The sequence below is a fragment of the Haliotis cracherodii genome, unplaced genomic scaffold (assembly GCF_022045235.1).
Source record: "Haliotis cracherodii isolate W230 unplaced genomic scaffold, xgHalCrac1.p SCAF_7, whole genome shotgun sequence".
NCBI classification, from domain to species: Eukaryota; Metazoa; Mollusca; class Gastropoda; order Lepetellida; family Haliotidae; genus Haliotis; species Haliotis cracherodii.
In genome coordinates this window covers 32,115,931-32,134,848 of record NW_027266330.1, presented here as the reverse complement: position 1 = coordinate 32,134,848, position 18,918 = coordinate 32,115,931, and the positions used below count along the sequence as shown (strand labels likewise).

The 18,918-nt window shown below is 38.8% G+C and overlaps 1 protein-coding gene across 1 annotated transcript in view; it reads left to right on the top strand.

Annotated features, from left to right (window-relative positions):
- The window catches only part of LOC139449123 (glypican-6-like), a 102,558-nt gene that overhangs the window by 59,435 nt on the left and 24,205 nt on the right, over nucleotides 1-18,918 (top strand). Inside the window, exon 4 of the mRNA XM_071230607.1 lies at nucleotides 5,303-5,468. Coding sequence (XP_071086708.1) covers nucleotides 5,303-5,468 — 166 coding nt within the window. The remainder of the gene's footprint in view (nucleotides 1-5,302; nucleotides 5,469-18,918) is intronic.

Sequence of the window (18,918 nt, the reverse complement as noted above, 5' to 3'; positions counted from 1 at the left end):
TCATATAGCTTGAATATTGCTGAGTGTGGCATAAAACAACAAATGAACACAGCAATACAGTTTGCTCGGTTGAGATGATATATTTATTGCAAGAAACATTCCATTACAGACATCATGTAATGTCGACAACAAAAGATTTCACTATGATGCAATTCTTTCTATGTAACATGCTGTGATATGATTCTGTTACTGTTCAGTGAGGCATTGAATACGCATCTTGTGATATACGACTGATATGCACTATTCACTCTCTCAGCTAACCCCTATTAGTAAGATGTGACATATACTAGATAGCATTTATTGAGACTTGTCTTAATGCTTTCATCTCAGACCACCTTTTCACTGCTTGTTATATAGGCGACTACAAAAATAATTCAAGACCCACGTGTTCAAACAACTGTTTTCACTTAAAAATAAGTTGACACATATTTTACAAAAACTGACATTATAGCAGTGATCCAGGTGTTGAATTATTGAAAATAAACTACCTCAGAGTCATCAAAGGCAAATTGATTGTTTTGCTGCAAGTGAGAAAGTGGTATTCAGGAAGTGGCAGCCATGTTTGTTATCTCTGTAAGGAGTTTGGCTTTGATGTGTGTGACTTGGAGCTTGTAAGAGATACATCTATGATTCGTCCCTCCCAGGGGGAACGTCTTCAAACATTAAGGTGAACATCCTTATCGTCACTGAAATATTCATGAGAGGAAATATTAGTTTATATCCACCTGCTCCCCCAGAGTGGTAGCCAATTAGAGATTGACATTGCAGGACACTAAACATAACAAAATGGAAGCACTGAGGATTTGAAATATGATGTCAAGATCTTTTCATCATCTTGATAAGTTTGTAATACATCGATAAGAAAAAACGAAAAGACATGTTTCAAGAAGAAAGTACATACATTTTCAACAGTGCTGTTAAATCAGTGTTTTCATTTGTGTGTGTTTTTAATATCAGATTTACATCTGGGACTGTCAGCAGGACTGGTAGTATTGTAGCCGAGTGGTTAAAGCGTTAGCTCATCACAGTGAAGGCCTGGTTTCTATTCCTCATGGGTACATTGTGTGTCAGATCCATTCTTGCTGTGCCCACATTCCTGATGCAGCAGGAATACTGTTAAGATGGGCACTCACTCATTCACTCACTCACTCACTCACTCACTCACTCATGGGTTGGTCGGGTAGCCTAGTGGTTAAAGCGTTCACTCGTCACGCCAAAGACCCAGGTTCGATTCCCGACATGGGTACAATGTGTGAAGCCCATTTCTGGTGTCCCCCGCCGTGAGATTGCTGGAATATTGCTAAAAGCAGCCATACTCCACTCACTCACTCACTCACTGATTTTTACCTGTGATTGATAATTTTAAAATTAATGATTTTGAGTGATAATATAGTTTGTTGGGGATAACAATTGAGTGTATCATGTATTAAATTAGCAAGTTTTGGCCTGCTTTCTTAGTAAATGTGTATGCGTTGCAAACCACAGTTAAATAAAAGAGTTTTGTTATTTATTTGTATTTACATGAAAGATCCTCTTAAATGATGATGATTTTTTTTCAAACCGTTGATCAATGACAAAGATAACACTGATTTCCAGCAGTAGATATCAGTTTTTCAGTAACAAGGAGTCAAGTTTGAAATTTTCAGTGCATGATAGTTTCAAGGCCAAGTCAAAGAGGTGACACTTTCTTTTCCAAGTGGGAAAAGAGAACTGGAAATTTGTTCTTGGTGAACTATTAGCCTACAGATTGATGTATTTGTGCTCAGTCGTTTGTTTTCCCCCCATTTAAGGTCATGTTTGCTCAATGAATTGAATTTCTCGTCTGCAGACAGGGTAGTCCCAGCCTAACACACAACAAGCTGGCTAAAATGGGGAACTCGTTCAAGAGGAAAAAATGCTAGTTAAGACGCAAGAAAACATTTCTAATTAGGGATTACTTAACTGAAAAAAGTGTGGGAAATTTTACAGATTTCAAGGTTAAAAAGAGCTTGAAGGGAATGAGAACGTAAGCAGTTTATGACGTGTAATTCTGTTAAACAGTTATTTTGTTGTTGAAATTGACGATTAATTTAAATCAGGATTTCTAATTTGATTTTGTTTCTGATGCAAATGAATGATGATAGGAAAAGTAACAAAAAAAATGTATTGCAGCAAATGTGTCTGTCATTTTGTAAAATTAACATGATGGTGCAGTTCATTTCGTATTTTATTTTCTGTTTTTAAGTGTGAAATATTGAATGGAAGTTGAAAGTTCACACTACACCAACATATATATGTGTAGTGATGTTACAATAGATGATGACATCACAGTAGATGATGATGTCACAGGCAGTCATTGCTGCGGTCATGTTGACACTTAGTTCCTCACAATTCTAAACTTCACTAATATTTCAGCCTGGTAAATACATATATTACTACGTTTGTGTGGAATATTATGTGTGTGGTATTTGTATATTTGTATATTTTGACGGAAAAATTCTGACGCTTTTGTCGTAGAAAATAAGAACATCAGTAATCGGAATGAAGCAATTATTTTCCTCTTCATGACAAGACCTGTATTGTAGAACTCCATTATTGAACATATCCACAGCCAACGTTGGCCATGTTTGGTCAGGCCATAAGCATCACATTTCATTCTGAAAAAGCAAAAGGCAAAAGCAGTGGCAAGTAAACATGTCTCTCTTCGGAAGTTATTCTTATTTATATCCCGGTTTCTTTCTGACACCTCCAACATTGTTGCCGTTGTTCCCAACAACAAGGGAAATATGAAGTAGAATGTAGGACATGACACAGTTGCCTTTGCTGACATGCCAGATGGTTGGCTGCATGGAGACTGCTAGGGCTTGAGGACAAACAAGGCCATTACTCTTTCATACGTTAGAGCTGAAATTCGATTTTCCTCATTTTCTCTCGATGAACTCTTGTAATTTATTTGAATTTTATATGGATAGAAGTGATGCAATTATTTTCATGGTTAGCGGCTTCACTGCATTTGAAACCCTAGTGTACAACTTTAATTTGTGAAATGATAATATTTTTTTCAGTTTTGAAATATTTTAAAATGGATTTGATATTAAGATACATGTAAGAAGCCTCACTTTCAACATTGTTGGAAGAGTTTTGTTGATTCAAGTATAAAACAGGTAATCCCAAGTTGAAATATTGTACTTTTCAGAGTTTTAAGTTATTGATTTGATCACCTGGGGCATGCAACTCTTCAAGTTATAGTTGAGTATGGTCATAGGTACTGTTCACGTAGCTGACTGTCTGTATACATTACACCATTATAAACCCGTGTAGCCACAAATAACATAGACTGTGTATAGAGAAAATGATTCCGTCAGTAAGTTCCCTGGATGTTACAAGGGTGTTCTTTAATATACCAAACATGGCAGCATGAATATGATGGGTGCTGAATAAGTTAGATTAGTGTTATGGCCATTTTAGAATATCTATGGTTTACTTTTTGAAAACAACTTACACCATACCCTAATGAAACGTAACCTGCTGTGATATATATCGAAGTAGCTTACAGGCTTAAGTAATTAAAGCACAACATTTCAAGCATTAATCTCTCTTGCAGATCCCACAGCATACATATGTTATGAAACAATGACCCCAATACCATTCTCGGACGATTTTCAAAACATTTTCAGACCATCCTTGGTGGTTCCTTAATACTCAAGGGTTTCCTTATGGAATATTGTGTATTTTACTTCATACATAACTGTTTGGGGGCTTTGTCAGCAGGGACCTACTTTATTTGTGATAGGGGCAAATTTTAGTCAAATACGGTTATAAAAAGCAGGATATTTCTGTCAGCATGATTCTAGAGATGAAATGATTAATTTCATCTGAGTTCTTAGAGTCCTTAGCCACAACTGGCTTCACAAGTGTTGCAGCATGGTTACTCCTAGTTCGATGGCAAGGGCAACCCTGAATACCACACGCAGGAAGGCCTGGATTAAGCCTGATAATAGCACCAACCTTTGCTCTGCCATTTTCAGAAGGGCTCCATACATAGCCAAAATATTTATGGATGATATTTGATTGTGGATGTTTGGGGTTTTGTTGGCTTGGATGTCTGCTCCTATCTGGGGACCTCTGTGACCGATGTTGAAAGGTGGCTGGCCATGGGTCAGGATCTTAGTGTATTGATAAACAGTACCATAGCGCAGACAGTTTGCGTTTTCCACAGCATTAACTTTGATATGTTCACAAGACATTGCCGTAAATTGCTTGCATTCTGTTACAGATAGCTAAATGCTTAGACGTGCAGAATGTTTCAGATTTTTCTGTTTGTTGACTCAGTGGCTCATATCAGCTAGGAATAGTTGCAATTAAAATGGTGTTTGTGCAGGAAGTTGCGTGGTTGATAAATTGATTCATCTTGGTTATCATATCTCAGGTTGACGATGAACAGATACCAGTCTTGGTGTGCGGAGGCTAGACTTGCATAAGTGGATTTGGCAAAATATATTTAAATGAAAACATGAAGTTAATTTTGAAAACAAATCATCAGCATACTTTGTTCCTGTAAAAAAAAATGTCTGATTTGTTTAATATTAATATAACCAAAATTGCGTTATTCCTTTCTTCAGTATGGCCTTGGAGCAAGCGAGGATGAGCATATATTGTAGTATGGCCTTGGAGCAAGGCTAGGATGAGCATATATTGTACTATGGCCTTGGGGCAAGGCTAGGATGAGCATTTATTGTAGTATGGCTTTGGAACAAGGCTAGTACGAGCATATCTTGGTTTGGAGCTTTGGAGCAAGGCTAGGATGAGCATATATTGTACAATGGCCTTGGAACAAGGCTAGGTTGAGCATATATTGTAGTATGGCCTTGGAACAAGGCTAGAATGAGCATATATTGTAGTATGGCCTTGGAACAAGGCAGGGATGAGCATATATTGTAGTATGGCCTTGGAACAAGGCAGGGATGAGCATATATTGTAGTATGGCCTTGGAACAAGGCAGGGATGAGCATATGTTGTAGTATGGCTTTGGAACAAGACTAGGTTGAGCATATATTGTAGTGTGGCTTTGGAACAAGGCTAGGTTGAGCATATATTGTAGTGTGGCTTTGGAACAAGGCTAGGTTGAGCATATCTTGTAGTGTGGCTTTGGAACAAGGCTAGGTTGAGCATATATTGTAGTATGTCCTTGGAGCAAGGCTAGGATGAGCATATATTGTAGTATGGCCTTGGAGCAAGGCTAGTATGTACTTTCCCCCACAAAAACCATCAACAATATGTTCGCGCATAGACATCTTCCACCAATGCTGAATTGATGTTGCAGATACCCGCTACGGATCAGTGTACCCGAGGGCTGATGAAGATGATGTACTGCCCGCACTGTCAGGGGTTGGTCAGCACCAAACCCTGCAACAACTTCTGCCTCAACACCATGAAGGGCTGCCTCGCCTACCAGGCCGACATCAACAATGTGTGGAACGAGTATATTGGTAAGTAGCAACACTTTGTTTGCTTTATTCATGTGCTGCAAGGGTGGCCCCATGCTATGTGTGTTTGCTTATCCATCATGAACCAGGAGTTTGATTCCACACAATTACCATCGGGGCACCTGTTTGATTATCCATCATAAGCCAGGAGTTTGAATCCTCACAATTACCCTAGGTTCACCTGTTTGTATATTGGTCATAAGCCAGGAGTTTGATTCCACACGCTTACCCTGGGGGCACCTGTTTGCTTATTGGTCATAAGCCAGGAGTTTGATTCCACACACTTACCCTGGGGGCACCTTTTTGCTTATCCGTCATAAGCCTGGAGTTTGATTCCACACACTTACCCGGGGCACCTGTTTGCTTATCGGTCATAGGCCAGGAGTTTGATTCCACACACTTTTTTTTACCTGCCCACAGTATATATGTTAAGTAATACTGGTGCTAGGCAATTCCACAAGCAGCATCTGAGTTAGATGAAGTCACATGCAGTATCTTGATTTTCCATGCATTAGAATCTATCGGTATTGGATTGGATGATACGCAATCATTTTATCTAATAGTTGTAATATACGCAATCGATTTATCTAATAGTTGTAATATACACTTTAGTTTTGTTTCAACATGTATTTAAAGGTTTTATTGGATATTTGATATGCTAGGATTTGATTTATCTGCGTGTTTCAGTTTATTTAAAGTGTATTTGCATTGCTTATCTCGAGCTCTGTATGCCTTCATGCACGTACTCTTTTATTTAAGAAAACATTCTCTTGCTAACCCCAAATATTTTGTCACTGCATATGCACATTCTCCAAGAGGCGGGAGATAGAAAGCTGAAGGTGATGAATGCTAATGTGGACTGTCTGGAGTGTCCGATGTAGGTTAATGGAATACTAACTGTCCATTGTCTATGCCACCGATTCATTAGGCAAGCAGCTATGTAAGGTTGGGGAAATGTAGGACTGCTCAAACTTCATGAAACAAGCTTACATCATAGTCACAGTCAAGTCTGTGGAGATTTGGGTGCTAGTTAACAGAAGTTAGTTTGTCTTTGATCGCAAGTTTGTTAAATATCACCGGTTGAGTATCCAAACTTCTCTGCTCAGATTGGCTACAAGAAACATTTTGGCAAGTCCATACCAAATTCAGCTGACATTTAACTGGTTTATGAAAGTTTTCTGTCAAATTCAAATTTAAAAGGGTCAGAACATGGTCTTGAAATTTATATATTTTGTTTGGAATAAATAGTGTTCAGGGAAGTATGACTGCATCTAGCAGAATCTAATTTCAAGTATGTAATATATTTATGTATTGTTTATTCGGTATGAGTAACAATGTACTACTGACAATTTTTCAAGTTTTTTTGTTTGTTTAATATTTTCGAACTGAACAAAATTCCTACTATCTTAAGTTTGCAGAACTTGATTTAAGGAAAATATGACTTCATTGCTTATGAAACCCTTTTTATCGCACATTCTCATGTAAGCTCCTAACACCTCCTGACCTTCGAAGGAGTATCAGTATCTGCACACCTCTCCGATAGTGGACTGCATTTAGAAATAGACTGGGTTCAGATAAACACTGTTTATCATTCCCAGACTCTCACATATAACATTTCCATGTTCGTTATATTCTATCAGCAAAGTGGAATTTGTTTGATAATGATTGCTGCTACCGATGTTGGCTGTTACCGAATGAATCACCAGGTGTCACAGCTACACATTAGTTAATGTTTTGTAAAGGTCTGCCACCTATTAGCATCTGGTTCCAACATGTACTACTCCCCTGTCAGCAAGTCCCATGGTATTCTAGACGAAACCACCCTCAGATGGCAACATGGGGCTGTTTTTATTGGATTTCTCTGCCTGTATTGCTTACAGTGACATAAGAACTGATCCATGATCATGTGTTAAAAGTGAGTGTTCTACACTTGTATATTGTTACTGAATTACATGCAGGTGAGATGTTTCACTACTTGCAGTTGAGATATATCACTGCACACAGGTGAGATATTTCACAACACACAAGTGAGATATTTCACTGCACACAGGTGAGATATTTCACTGCACACAGGTGAGATATATACACTGCACACAGGTGAGATATTTGATTACTTGCAGTTGAGATATATCACTGCACACAGGTGAGATATTTCACTACTTGCAGTTGAGATATATCACTGCACACAGGTGAGATATTTCACTACTTGCAGTTGAGATATATCACTGCACACAGGTGAGATATTTCACTACTTGCAGTTGAGATATATCACTGCACACAGGTGAGATATTTCACTGCACATAGGTGAGATATTTCACTACATGCAGTTGAGATATATCACTGCACACAGGTGAGATATTTCACTTCACACAGGTGAGATATTTCACTGCACACAGATGAGATATTTCACTGCACGCAGGTGAGATTTCTCTTCATACGAGTTAGACATTCCACTTCATGGATGTCTCTGTATTCCAAAGATATTTTAAGTAAATGTGTGACATTTTCAATCCAGAACCACAACTATATTTTTAATATTTACGTGGGATACATTCATAAAAAATGAGTGCATCAAACTATCTTCTTACACAATAGGGTACAAGACTCTTCTGTATTCATGACGAATAGTTTATTCTTAAATATACTCTTCACGCTGAAAACTCCAATTCGATTTGCGACATGGGTACAATGTGTGAAGCCCATTTCTGGAGTCCCCTGCTTTAATATTGCTTAAATATTGCTGAAAGCGGCATAAAACCACACTCACTCGAGCGGCCACCCACCCACCCACTCACTCACCCACTCACTCACTGACCCACTCTCACTCTCTAACACACTCACTCACTCACTCACTCACTCACTCACTCACTCACTCACTCACTCACTCACTCACACACACACACACACACTCACTCACTCACTCACTCACTCACTCACTCACTCACTCACCCTCTCACTCACTCACTCACTCACTCAATTCTGGAACAAGGACAGGTTGTACAAAACACCCTGCAACAGATAACCACAAGTAATTAATATTAACAGTGTACCTTGTTTTCCCCAAAGCCCAGCTGAAGGTTAGGCAGCAAATGACACCAGCAAGTACTGTTTCAGTAACCCCAACCCATTTGCTGCATATCTTCTTGCGGTCTACCAACATTGTTTATGGGGAAAGTAATCTTTCACCTATGTACATTAAGGAATTTGCCTGCTCAGCTGATGTACGAATCGGAGTGGGTATTCTACCCCCCTCCATGTGGGCCCCAGCTGTACAAGTGTTCCTCCCAACCCAGGCAGGCCCTTGTCTATATGGGAATTAAACTGCAGAAAAAAAGCCAGGAGGCCAGGTGAACCCAATTATCCAGGAACTATAGCTCTTCTTTGAAGAGCAACAAAACCTGGCCGTAGTCAGGAAACATCGTAGTTTCTCGCACTGTAGTTATTAACCTCCAACGAAACATCTGAAAATTGAGGCAAGGAAAAACGTTTTTGTTTTGATCGATCGAGGTGTACGTAGAAGAAACAGGTGTTAATTGTAGGCCAGCAAGGTGTTACTCCCGGGCTTTGAACACTCTCAGGTCTGCTCTGTTGTTCCGGCTTCCCGAAACAATTCTGTTAAATATACCAAGCCTTCTTATCAGGTTGTTATACGGATTTGAATGTGTTTGTTTTCTGTGATATCTTGATAGTATGGTTCGAAACATTAAGCTTCATATTTCTTCTTTCTTAGAGTGAGAAGGGTATAAATGCATTTTGCAGTAGATTCATGTTTTTGATGTATAATGATGCAAATAGAAATTTGAATTACGGTAAGCGATTTTGATTTGTTTTCACGTCTTGTTATGTGTAGTAACCATGGTAACAATCAGATTTACTCATTTTGAAATACAAAGTTCTTATTTTTTTATTTTTTTTATTTTTTCAAATATTCTTTTATAGAAAATTAACCTGAAATCAGTCCTGCCATTAACGTTATTATGTTACCTTGCCTCCAGGATTTCCGCCACAAAAATCTATAAAACAAGGTCTCACATGAATATCAATTATCTGACATCAAAATTTACATTTGACGCAAACAAACAAGAAAATAGCATCAAGATTCTTATTGTCTTTGTTTCTCTTTTATTATTTTTCAATTGGCAGTACGATTAACATGTGTAGGAAGATTTAATTTTCCATTTTCTAAAGTTTTGTAAACTAAAACCATGATGATCTCTGTCCAGGAAGGCCATCTGTGAGTTGACAGTTTCAAACTACAGGCCAAGAGGGGCACACTGTGCCATGGAAAGCCGACATTTTGAAACGAGGAACAACTGTGACCACTGTAGGTGAACTTTGTATGCGTACACATGATTCAAGAACAAACCCTGTGTACTGCGCTTCTCAAGAATGTGCGCTACATAAACTTCCACATCCGAAAATGGCACAGAAATCTTAATCGGCACCAGTCGTGGTATTCTATCCCACAAGACATTGCAAAGTTTTGATTCTAGTTCCTGTCAGTATTACAAGAAATACTACCAGATGTCGACTGGAGAAGTCGAAACCAGATGATCCCAATTCTGCAAAAAGGCTCCGCCCAGACCCCGAGAAAACAAATAAACGCATGTAAAAACAATTATTCAGTCCGCCATGAAACAAGTGATTGCCATAGCAGTTTGCCCTTGAAATCCCTATCGTTTGATTGGTGGAGACTCAGTTTGAGACACTGGTTCCTACTCATGCAGTGAAACAACAGTTGATATTTGAACTTAAGCACCAAAATGTTTTGTCATATGATTTTCCTTTTACATGGACACAGTGCAACTCCTGTTTTGTGAAGTTTATGGTCTTTTTGTAAAATATATTAATTCAAATTAGAATATTAGAGAACCATCTATCCTGTTGGTAATTGTTACTTGTTAATATTTGGGAGGAAACAGGATTACAATTTTTTTTGTCTGTCCGTCCGTATTTGGTTTCCTGGAGCACAACAAACCATGAAAGATTTTTCATCCAAACTTGACCCGTGAAGATTCCGGGGGTAGAATAGCTCTTCAGCAACACATGCTTACCGTAAAAGGCAACTATGCTTGTCGTAAAAGGCGACTAACGGGATCGGGTGGTCAGGCTCGCTGACTTGGTTGATGCATGTCATCGATCCCAATTGCGTGGATCGATGCTCATGATGTCAATCACTGGATTCTCTGGCCCAGAATCGATTATTTACAGACTGCCGTCATATAGCTGGAATATTGCTGAGTGCGGCGTTAAAAAACAAATCAACCAAACCAACCAAACCAACCAACCAATCATCCAAACTTGGTACATGTATTAACCAGGGGCTGAAGTGGTGCCTCTTGCCAATGTGAGGGGATTGGTCATCTTCTGATGACTCTTGTTCTAATGCCATTACTATTCTTCTGAATAACATTCACACAAACATAGAAGGTTGAGTTGGTAGCTGGCATGGTTGTGGGTGGGGAAGGGTTTCCTTGAGGGAATAAAGAACATTACTTATTTCTTGGATAAATTAAGAGGTATTTTCTCTTTAGAATCCACTATAAAGTGAAATCCTTTTGAGAATCATCTCAGTATATACTTTAAGTGTGGAAATTTTCTGGGAGGCATGAAGATTGATATACCCTTGGGATAACAGAAACTTAGATTCAGGATGTATGAGGGTTGACATCCCGGGGTGTATATGCTGAGATGTTCTTAGGTGATGCATTGAGGGTGAACTTCAGGTGATGCATTAGAGGGGGGTAATTTAAGAGTGTATGCATTCAAGCGGGTTATATTAGGGTGGATACATTCAAGGCTATCTTGTTTCAGCATTTCAAATTCAATTTAATTTCAGTTGATCATCATTCAAAATGAAATAACCACTAGAAAGGATGATGACAGGAGAGAGGGAATAAGCTGCAATATCCCCTAGCAGTTAATACATCATAGGAGATAATATATATCCCATGGATGGGATTATAGGATTATTGGAAGCACCTTCAAGAGGTGAAATGTCAGACAAGATATCCACCTCTGAAAACACAGAATTAAACTTCCAAAGTAATGGCAAGATTTATGGCAGGGGCTCATGACGTCTTGCAGCGGGTCACGCAACTCCCCCAGCTCGTAATCCTGGAGGGGCGGATGTTAACACTCAGGGGTCATTCGAGGATATATGACCTCATATATTCTATCCAACTCGAGCTAATGAGCTAATTAATATACCAGGGGAAGCTAGTATATCAATATATCATTACAGATTGGGCAATATTAAGAGTTATATTGTCAATTAATATACATTACAGTTTCTTTGATTTCCATCAACGTTTTATCCTTGAGATTGTTTTTGACTGAATTATTTGCTCAACTGGGTGACAAAGTGACAAGTGATATTTTGTGACAGTTTTCATATGTCCGTTTAGTATGTCTTTGCTTTTGTCAAATCCCTCTGTGGAAGTCAACAAATTAAAACACAAAACACATCGTGAGTCATTCCTGTCTGATCAGTTTTTACTTGGTGGTAAGGCCAGACTTTCATTTGGAGGGCTTTCAGGTCGTTAGGTCGAAGAAATCAAAATCATAATATTAGAATTTCTAACTGTTTTTTTATTTCCTCAAAATGTTAAGTAGGTAGGGAAAACAACCTATGGGGAGATGAGAGTTTAAGAGATAAAGTTTGAACAGGTTTTAATTGTAATAATTCAAATGTTTTATTCAGATTGATAGCAACAGAAAATAAATTTTGTTTTGTTTTTAATTTTTCTCGTTTCTGGTTCGTGGAATGATAAATCCAATGGTTTTCATTTCTATTTATTTTTTACATTTCTATTTTTGGGAGCCGTCGATTCATATACCAAAAAACTCTGGCGTAACACAGTGGGCTGACAGTATATATTCGGGCATGTAAGGAAGGGGTTCTATAGTCTCAGGCTATTGATGCCAGCGGTTATGTTGTGCCGGAGCAATGCTGTGTGTTTATGTCATAGTCAGTAGACTATTAAACATACAAGGGTCAGCAAGATTATGATGTGTTCCTTTCGGTTCCTTTTTAACAAATTATGAGTTTGATTTGTAATTGTCTTTTTACGATTCCCTCAAGATCAATTCCAGCCATAAAATTATGGCCTCTTTTCGTCATGGCCAACGAAGCGAGTCAATCTCGACTATGAATACTCTTCAAAGAGCGAATCCTTTGAATCCTACCTCTTTTGAATAGACCTATCAAATACTCGGCTATAGGCAGTGTAACAAAACGACAGCAAGAGGCTTCTGGTTCACTAAGAATTTGAATTTTGCTCCTACGAAATGGTTCCAACATTGAGTAGATGAAAGGAGTGTGATTATCCAAGGTATGGAAACTCTCCCCCTACCCACAATGCCCTATTGCCTTGTGTTGGCGCTAAACCCTTTTATCTTGACCCGTTGGCCATCCATCAAACGGGCCTGACAGCTAGACATTGAGGGGAATTCAGGGTAGATGGTGTACCCGAGGGTATTGGGTTTAATCCTGGACCCAGGAACGCGTCCAGTTACTCCCCACCATACACTTTTCTGAATTACTGAACGACATTTGTCTAAATTGAAACGTTTGAAACATTTGAGACCCATTTGATACTGAAATATGTCTTGATGTGGAATAGATAGGACCTGTATATTATGTTTTAAATTGCATAAGCTTTTGTGTTTGAAATTGAACTGTTAGGGAAAAGCTGAATAAACAGTTCATTGACCAGTGTGGCTTTTTACAGGCAACGCTGAGTTTTAAAGTAGAGAAAGTAATTATAGAAAATCGTGATTAATGTTGATTTGTCGGGTTGGCCATTGCATGGGAGGAGCACTGCTGTGCAGTGTCAGGCAACAAACGTTAACTTTTCTATGTAAATTGTGTGAGTAGAGGGTGCTACCGGTATGTCCTCTTTTCACGAACACTTGGTGTCATCACTGATGTTGAGTGATCCATTCATACAATTTTCACCTCTATTTTGCCTTTTACGCCTAATGGAATCAATGGATAATGGAGATATGCCCTGGCGTTGAGGTTTCATATTTACCTAGGTTAAGATGTATAATTATGTTCACTTAGAAACAACCAAGAGTCCCCAGGACTTGGAGATGTAAACACCAAGGTCAGTCAACGAGCCATATTCTCAGTAAGAAGGACACTTTGTTTTCTGACTTGGAATTTCTTTCTCACGGGATCCTGTATAATATTGAATCCTTCTTCTCATGTTGCGAATAAACATGAAAAAGTGGATAAAAGTATTTTATTTCAAATGAAAAAAGTTGATATTGTCATGAAAACTCTCTGCTGTCATGGGAGTATTTTTGAGAGCAGTAACGTGTAATACTATACATTTTGTTAGGAAGACGAGATCAGATTAGAAATGCCGCCATATTTAAGGGGGATGTTATTTGTCTTCTATTAGATGAATCATCATGGTTTTCTTCAAGCCCTCTGCGTCTGCTCTATGAACCATTCTTGATAAATTGAGGGGCGCGTTAAATGCAAATTTTGGACAGCGATTTCATGCCGAGAATCTCAAATGGAAATGAAATATTTGTTTTTGAACAATTTTAGTGGATTTGTTTTTTGTCAGCCTGCGTGTCAACTAATCATATGACAGCGGGTGTTCACAGAGGGCGCTGCATGAATTATGATGATTGGTTGATGTGAAATGGTCGATAATGAAGTGATACTGTTGTAAAAGATATATCATATTCCCGCATTTGGAGAAAACTCAATTTGAGTTAACGACAGAGTATTTGGGCAGAGACCTGACTAGATATGAAATATTTTCATTGTTTCCTGCTGGTATACTAATGAAGCCGAAAGGGAGGAGCAGACAACCAAAAAGGCCTTCCCCTGTTTTCGGTGTATAATTACGAAACAAATGGATGATGTTCCACATTAAGATGACATAATACATTTATCACACGCATAGAATGAGCATTTACCAGAGCATGACAGATGATCAATATCGGTGAAGTTTAAGCGCATCTGAATTTAGATGGGTAACTTTGGATCTATGTATTGAATGGCCGAGTGAGGGCTTAATGTGATCACTGAAGTTTTACTGCGAATTCTGCGAAAGTTCCACTTTGGCAATACAGCAGATTAGGCAGCATGTTTCTTTCCATTATGCGTAAACAAGTAGCAAGATCCTGCTTTTCGTGTGTTTGTTTCAAATAAATCATTCTAAATTCCTGTCATTACGAGTCCAATTCGACATGTTTATTTATTGAGAATTAATAGAACTAATCAGAATACACATATGGGATTAATCCGTTTTACCCAAACCAATTCTGTCTGTAATAATAGTTCATTGTCAGGGCAGTATCGGGGAAAGTTTTACGTTATTTGCACATGATCTTATGAGGTTTTATGTAGAAGTACCATATCCAGGAATTGGTAGAACAGCGGTTAAACTTCATATAGTGATGTAATATCAGTGACATCCACAGACACGTCTCCTTGACGTGTTACTTCCTGTTTATATAGCACAGCCCCAGTGATTATCAGCATGATGTTTGTTTGTTTGTTGTTTAATGCTGCGCTCAGAGCTATTACAGCTATATGATGGCGGTCTGAATAATCGAGTCTGGACCTGACAATCCAGTGAAAGACATCAAGACATTATTGTGATACGATGACATGCATCAACCAAGTCGGCAAGGCTGACCACCAAGTCCTATCAGTTGCCTCTTACAACAAGCATAGTCGGCTTTTACGGCAAGCATGGGTTGCTTAAGACAAATTCTAAACCAGATCTTCACAGGTCTGTTATCAGCATGAGGCGTTATTGTTCGTAAAGCCCTTCTGACAATGTATGCAAGACTGTTGTGCATCTAGCAGTATGTCAACAGGCAGTTGTTTCACTGTTGTGCAGGATTGGTTGATGTAGCCAGCATGTGTGAGAGGTTGATTGAAAAAAATGAAAGAATTCTTGTTGGCCAGTTTTGTTCCCTTCTCCTGCACACCCTTAACCTATTGTTGGGCAAATTACTGCAACTGAACACACCTTCGGATAAATAGCTTCCACCCAGTGTATTGATAACAGCCCATAACACAAGGCTTGTAAACAAGTGTTGTACATTGTGACTGTACACTAGTGCAAATACTGCTGTTTAGACCCCTCCAACCCCTTGTTTCCCTCAAGGGGCGGTCCGGTAGCCTAGTGGATAAAGCTTTCGCCCGTCACGCCGAAGATCCGGGTTTCGATTCCCGACATGGGTACAATGTGTGAAGCCCATTTCTGGTGTCCCCTGCCATGATATTGCTGGAATATTGCTAAAAGCGGCGTAAAACCATACTCACTCATTGTTTCCCTGACAATGTAACAAGGAACCATTGGAGTAGGTAGGTTTTTTGAGTATGCTGGGGTACGTATGTCATTAGTGTATTTTGGAGTAGGTATGTTATTAAGGTATTTTTGGGTAGGTATGTTACAAGGCTATATTGGGGTAGGTAGGTTTTTAGTGTATTTTGAATTAGGTATGTTATTAGTGCATATCAGAACAGGTGTGTTATTAGTGTATAATCAAGTATGTATGTTATTTGCGTACATTGAAGTAAGTATGTTGTTTTGGGATGAGGTTAACAGGATATTGGTTTATGTTAATTTTAAATATTTACCTCTACTTTTGGACAAGAAATACTTACAGGAACTGTATATGAACATCATATAATGATATTTTAAGAATCTATGCATTATAGAAATGATATGATATACGATATGAATGTAGGATACGACATGATGACAACAGAATTTATCAAGATATATCATATCAGTATTTATCAGTGCCCTGAGTAATTTTAAATTTGAAGTGAAAACTGCTTTGATTTTCCAAATAATTTCAAAATATTGAGCATCACAATAAACTGTTGTTCAGAGTTTGAAGAATGGTCCACTCTCTCCTCTCCATGCTTTGTTAGTCCAGTGACAGGCAGGGAGACTGAAGCCCCCAGTTAACATGGCAGCAAATCTAGTTAGACCGTGAGTCATCCAGAGACTTATTAACTTGCACCTCAGCCCAAAATCATTTCCTGAACTTGAAACCCTGATTGGAACACAGTTTTTTCTTGGTGGAAGAAGGTTAATTTAACCCTCTCCACACTGTGTCCTTTGTTTTAACCCCCAAGCTGTTTTAGATTAGCAAGTCTTAATTTGGATTATTTGCTGAAATATTTTGATGATTATAAAATAATGGACCTTGATTCTTTGTTCTTCAACATATTCGTTTTTTAGTTCTGTGGCCTTAAACTGTTGTGTTGTCAAGATAGATTGCAGCAATTAATATGGTCGATATAAGTCCAATTTTTCCCAAGTATATATTTCACAAAACAAATAAACAAAAATATTTTTAAATTTGGCTTTTGTGATTTATATGAAGTGTGTATTATTAATAGTGAACACATCACATGGTTACATCATTTGAGAGTAGTAAATGTGTAAAATAAAAATAAATAAATTTTGATCCAGTGATGTATACACCCGGTACTCAAAACTTTTGATATCCGAACTTGGCTCTTAGCATCGTTGTTTAATATGTTAGTATCATCTTTTCAACTGTTTTTAGCTGAGCTTCTTGGACTATACACAGTTTTACTAGACATGGTCTTTGGACCAGGCGTTTGAGTCACACCCTGTGTATATATGATAAAACGAGAAGAAATTGAATGCTTCACATTAGTGTTAATGCATGTACAGAACCCACTCAACATGACTAGCCGCTCTCAGGAGCGGCTTCATTGAATCAGGACTTGGTCCCACAAATGACATATGATAAATGCCAAGCACCCCTTCTATCTCCTACACAACCTATTGTTATTCAGCTCAACGACAACCTTTATGAGGTCCAGCAACCGAGCCTCTTGAACGAGGCTTCGCGACAGTGGGTATTGTTTTAGTCTGTGGCAGGTGCCCTCAGCAGAACTGATGCACACGATGACCCACATGCAAGGGCTGACAAGTAGGAGATTGTGTTAGTACTCCACTAGTCATTATTGGATTCCTGGCCTTGACTCATCCACAGAAATGAACTGTGTAAATTCATTTGGGAATTTTGACCATTAGGAAAGATAGCCAGTCGTAATCTTCTTAGAGAAGCCAGTCGGTGCTGCTGAGTTTACTGCCGAGTAGTGCCTTTCAGCGTGTGGAACTCGTATGGACATATCTCTAAAATTGATAGACATTTTCGACAGAAGAGAAAAAATTATTAGATTAAAGAAGTATTAATCAGGTTGCCTTACTGCGGGGATGAAGTGTTTAGGAGATGTTGAGGTTTAGCTTTTTTCTTGGTGTTGTGCTTTGGGGAAGAATAGGGTGATTTAGTGATCCACTTCAAAATGTGTTACTCAGAATTTCAAGTATTTTGAAAAAGACGTGGCAGCCTTGGAAATGCTGAACACAATACAGTTTCATTAGTGGAAGGCACTGGGGTGGGGTTGTGACGTACATGTCTATTAGTGGGAACTTTAAGGAACCTGCTAGAGGGAAGATCTATTGACTTGTTAGTGGGGTGTATTTGTGACGTATGTGTCTATTAGTAGAAACTATAAGGGACTTGCTAGAGGGAAGATCTATGGACTTGTTAGTGGGGTGTATTTGTGACGTATGTGTCTATTAGTAGGATCTTTAAGGGACTTGCTAGAGGGAAGATCTATGGACTTGTTAGTGGGGTGTATTTGTGACGTATGTGTCTTTTAGTAGGGACTTTCCTGACTTGTCCGTGGAAACTTTCAAGGACTTGTCATTGAGGTGGGGTTGTGGTGTATGTGTCTATTTGTACAGACAGTTAAGGATTTGTCAGTGGAAACTTTCAAGGACTTGTCCGTGGAAACTTTCAAACACTTGTCCATGGAAACTTTTAAGGACTTGTCTGTGAACTTTTAATAAATGAAATGACTGTATGTTATTATTGATGACATTTGCATGACAGCTGGAGCGGTATTGACATAAGTTTACCAATCCAGTTTCACACATTCTGTGAAATAAATATGTTGTAAAACAAATGCAATGACACAACCTGGGAGCAACACGCGGAGTAAGGCTGCAAGCTGATGGATGTACTAGTTCATTACAGCACCATCCACATGGAGGTGTAGTTTCTCCCTAGCATGGTGCCAAGGTACATGTTCTCGAGGTTCGCTAATTTGCAGTCCATCTTCACGCAAGCTTATCCTCATTATGTGTGAAGAAGCCTGGGCCAGCCCAGACATCAGAAGCGTCTCCCACATCTTCATGCTTACATTATGTCATTCACAACAAAGATAGCTCAAACGCCACACTGCAAGTTACTCAACAACAAAAAGGATTTGCTTGTAGTCTTGTCCAGCTTGATCGACCATGGCTGGAGTTGATTCACAGTTATGTAAGGCATTGTTTGGGCCAGAAGGTGTGAGGTGCTTAGACCCAGGTTTCATTGTGATGCTTGTGGAGGTTAACCAGAGGTTACCCTGTGTCAATGG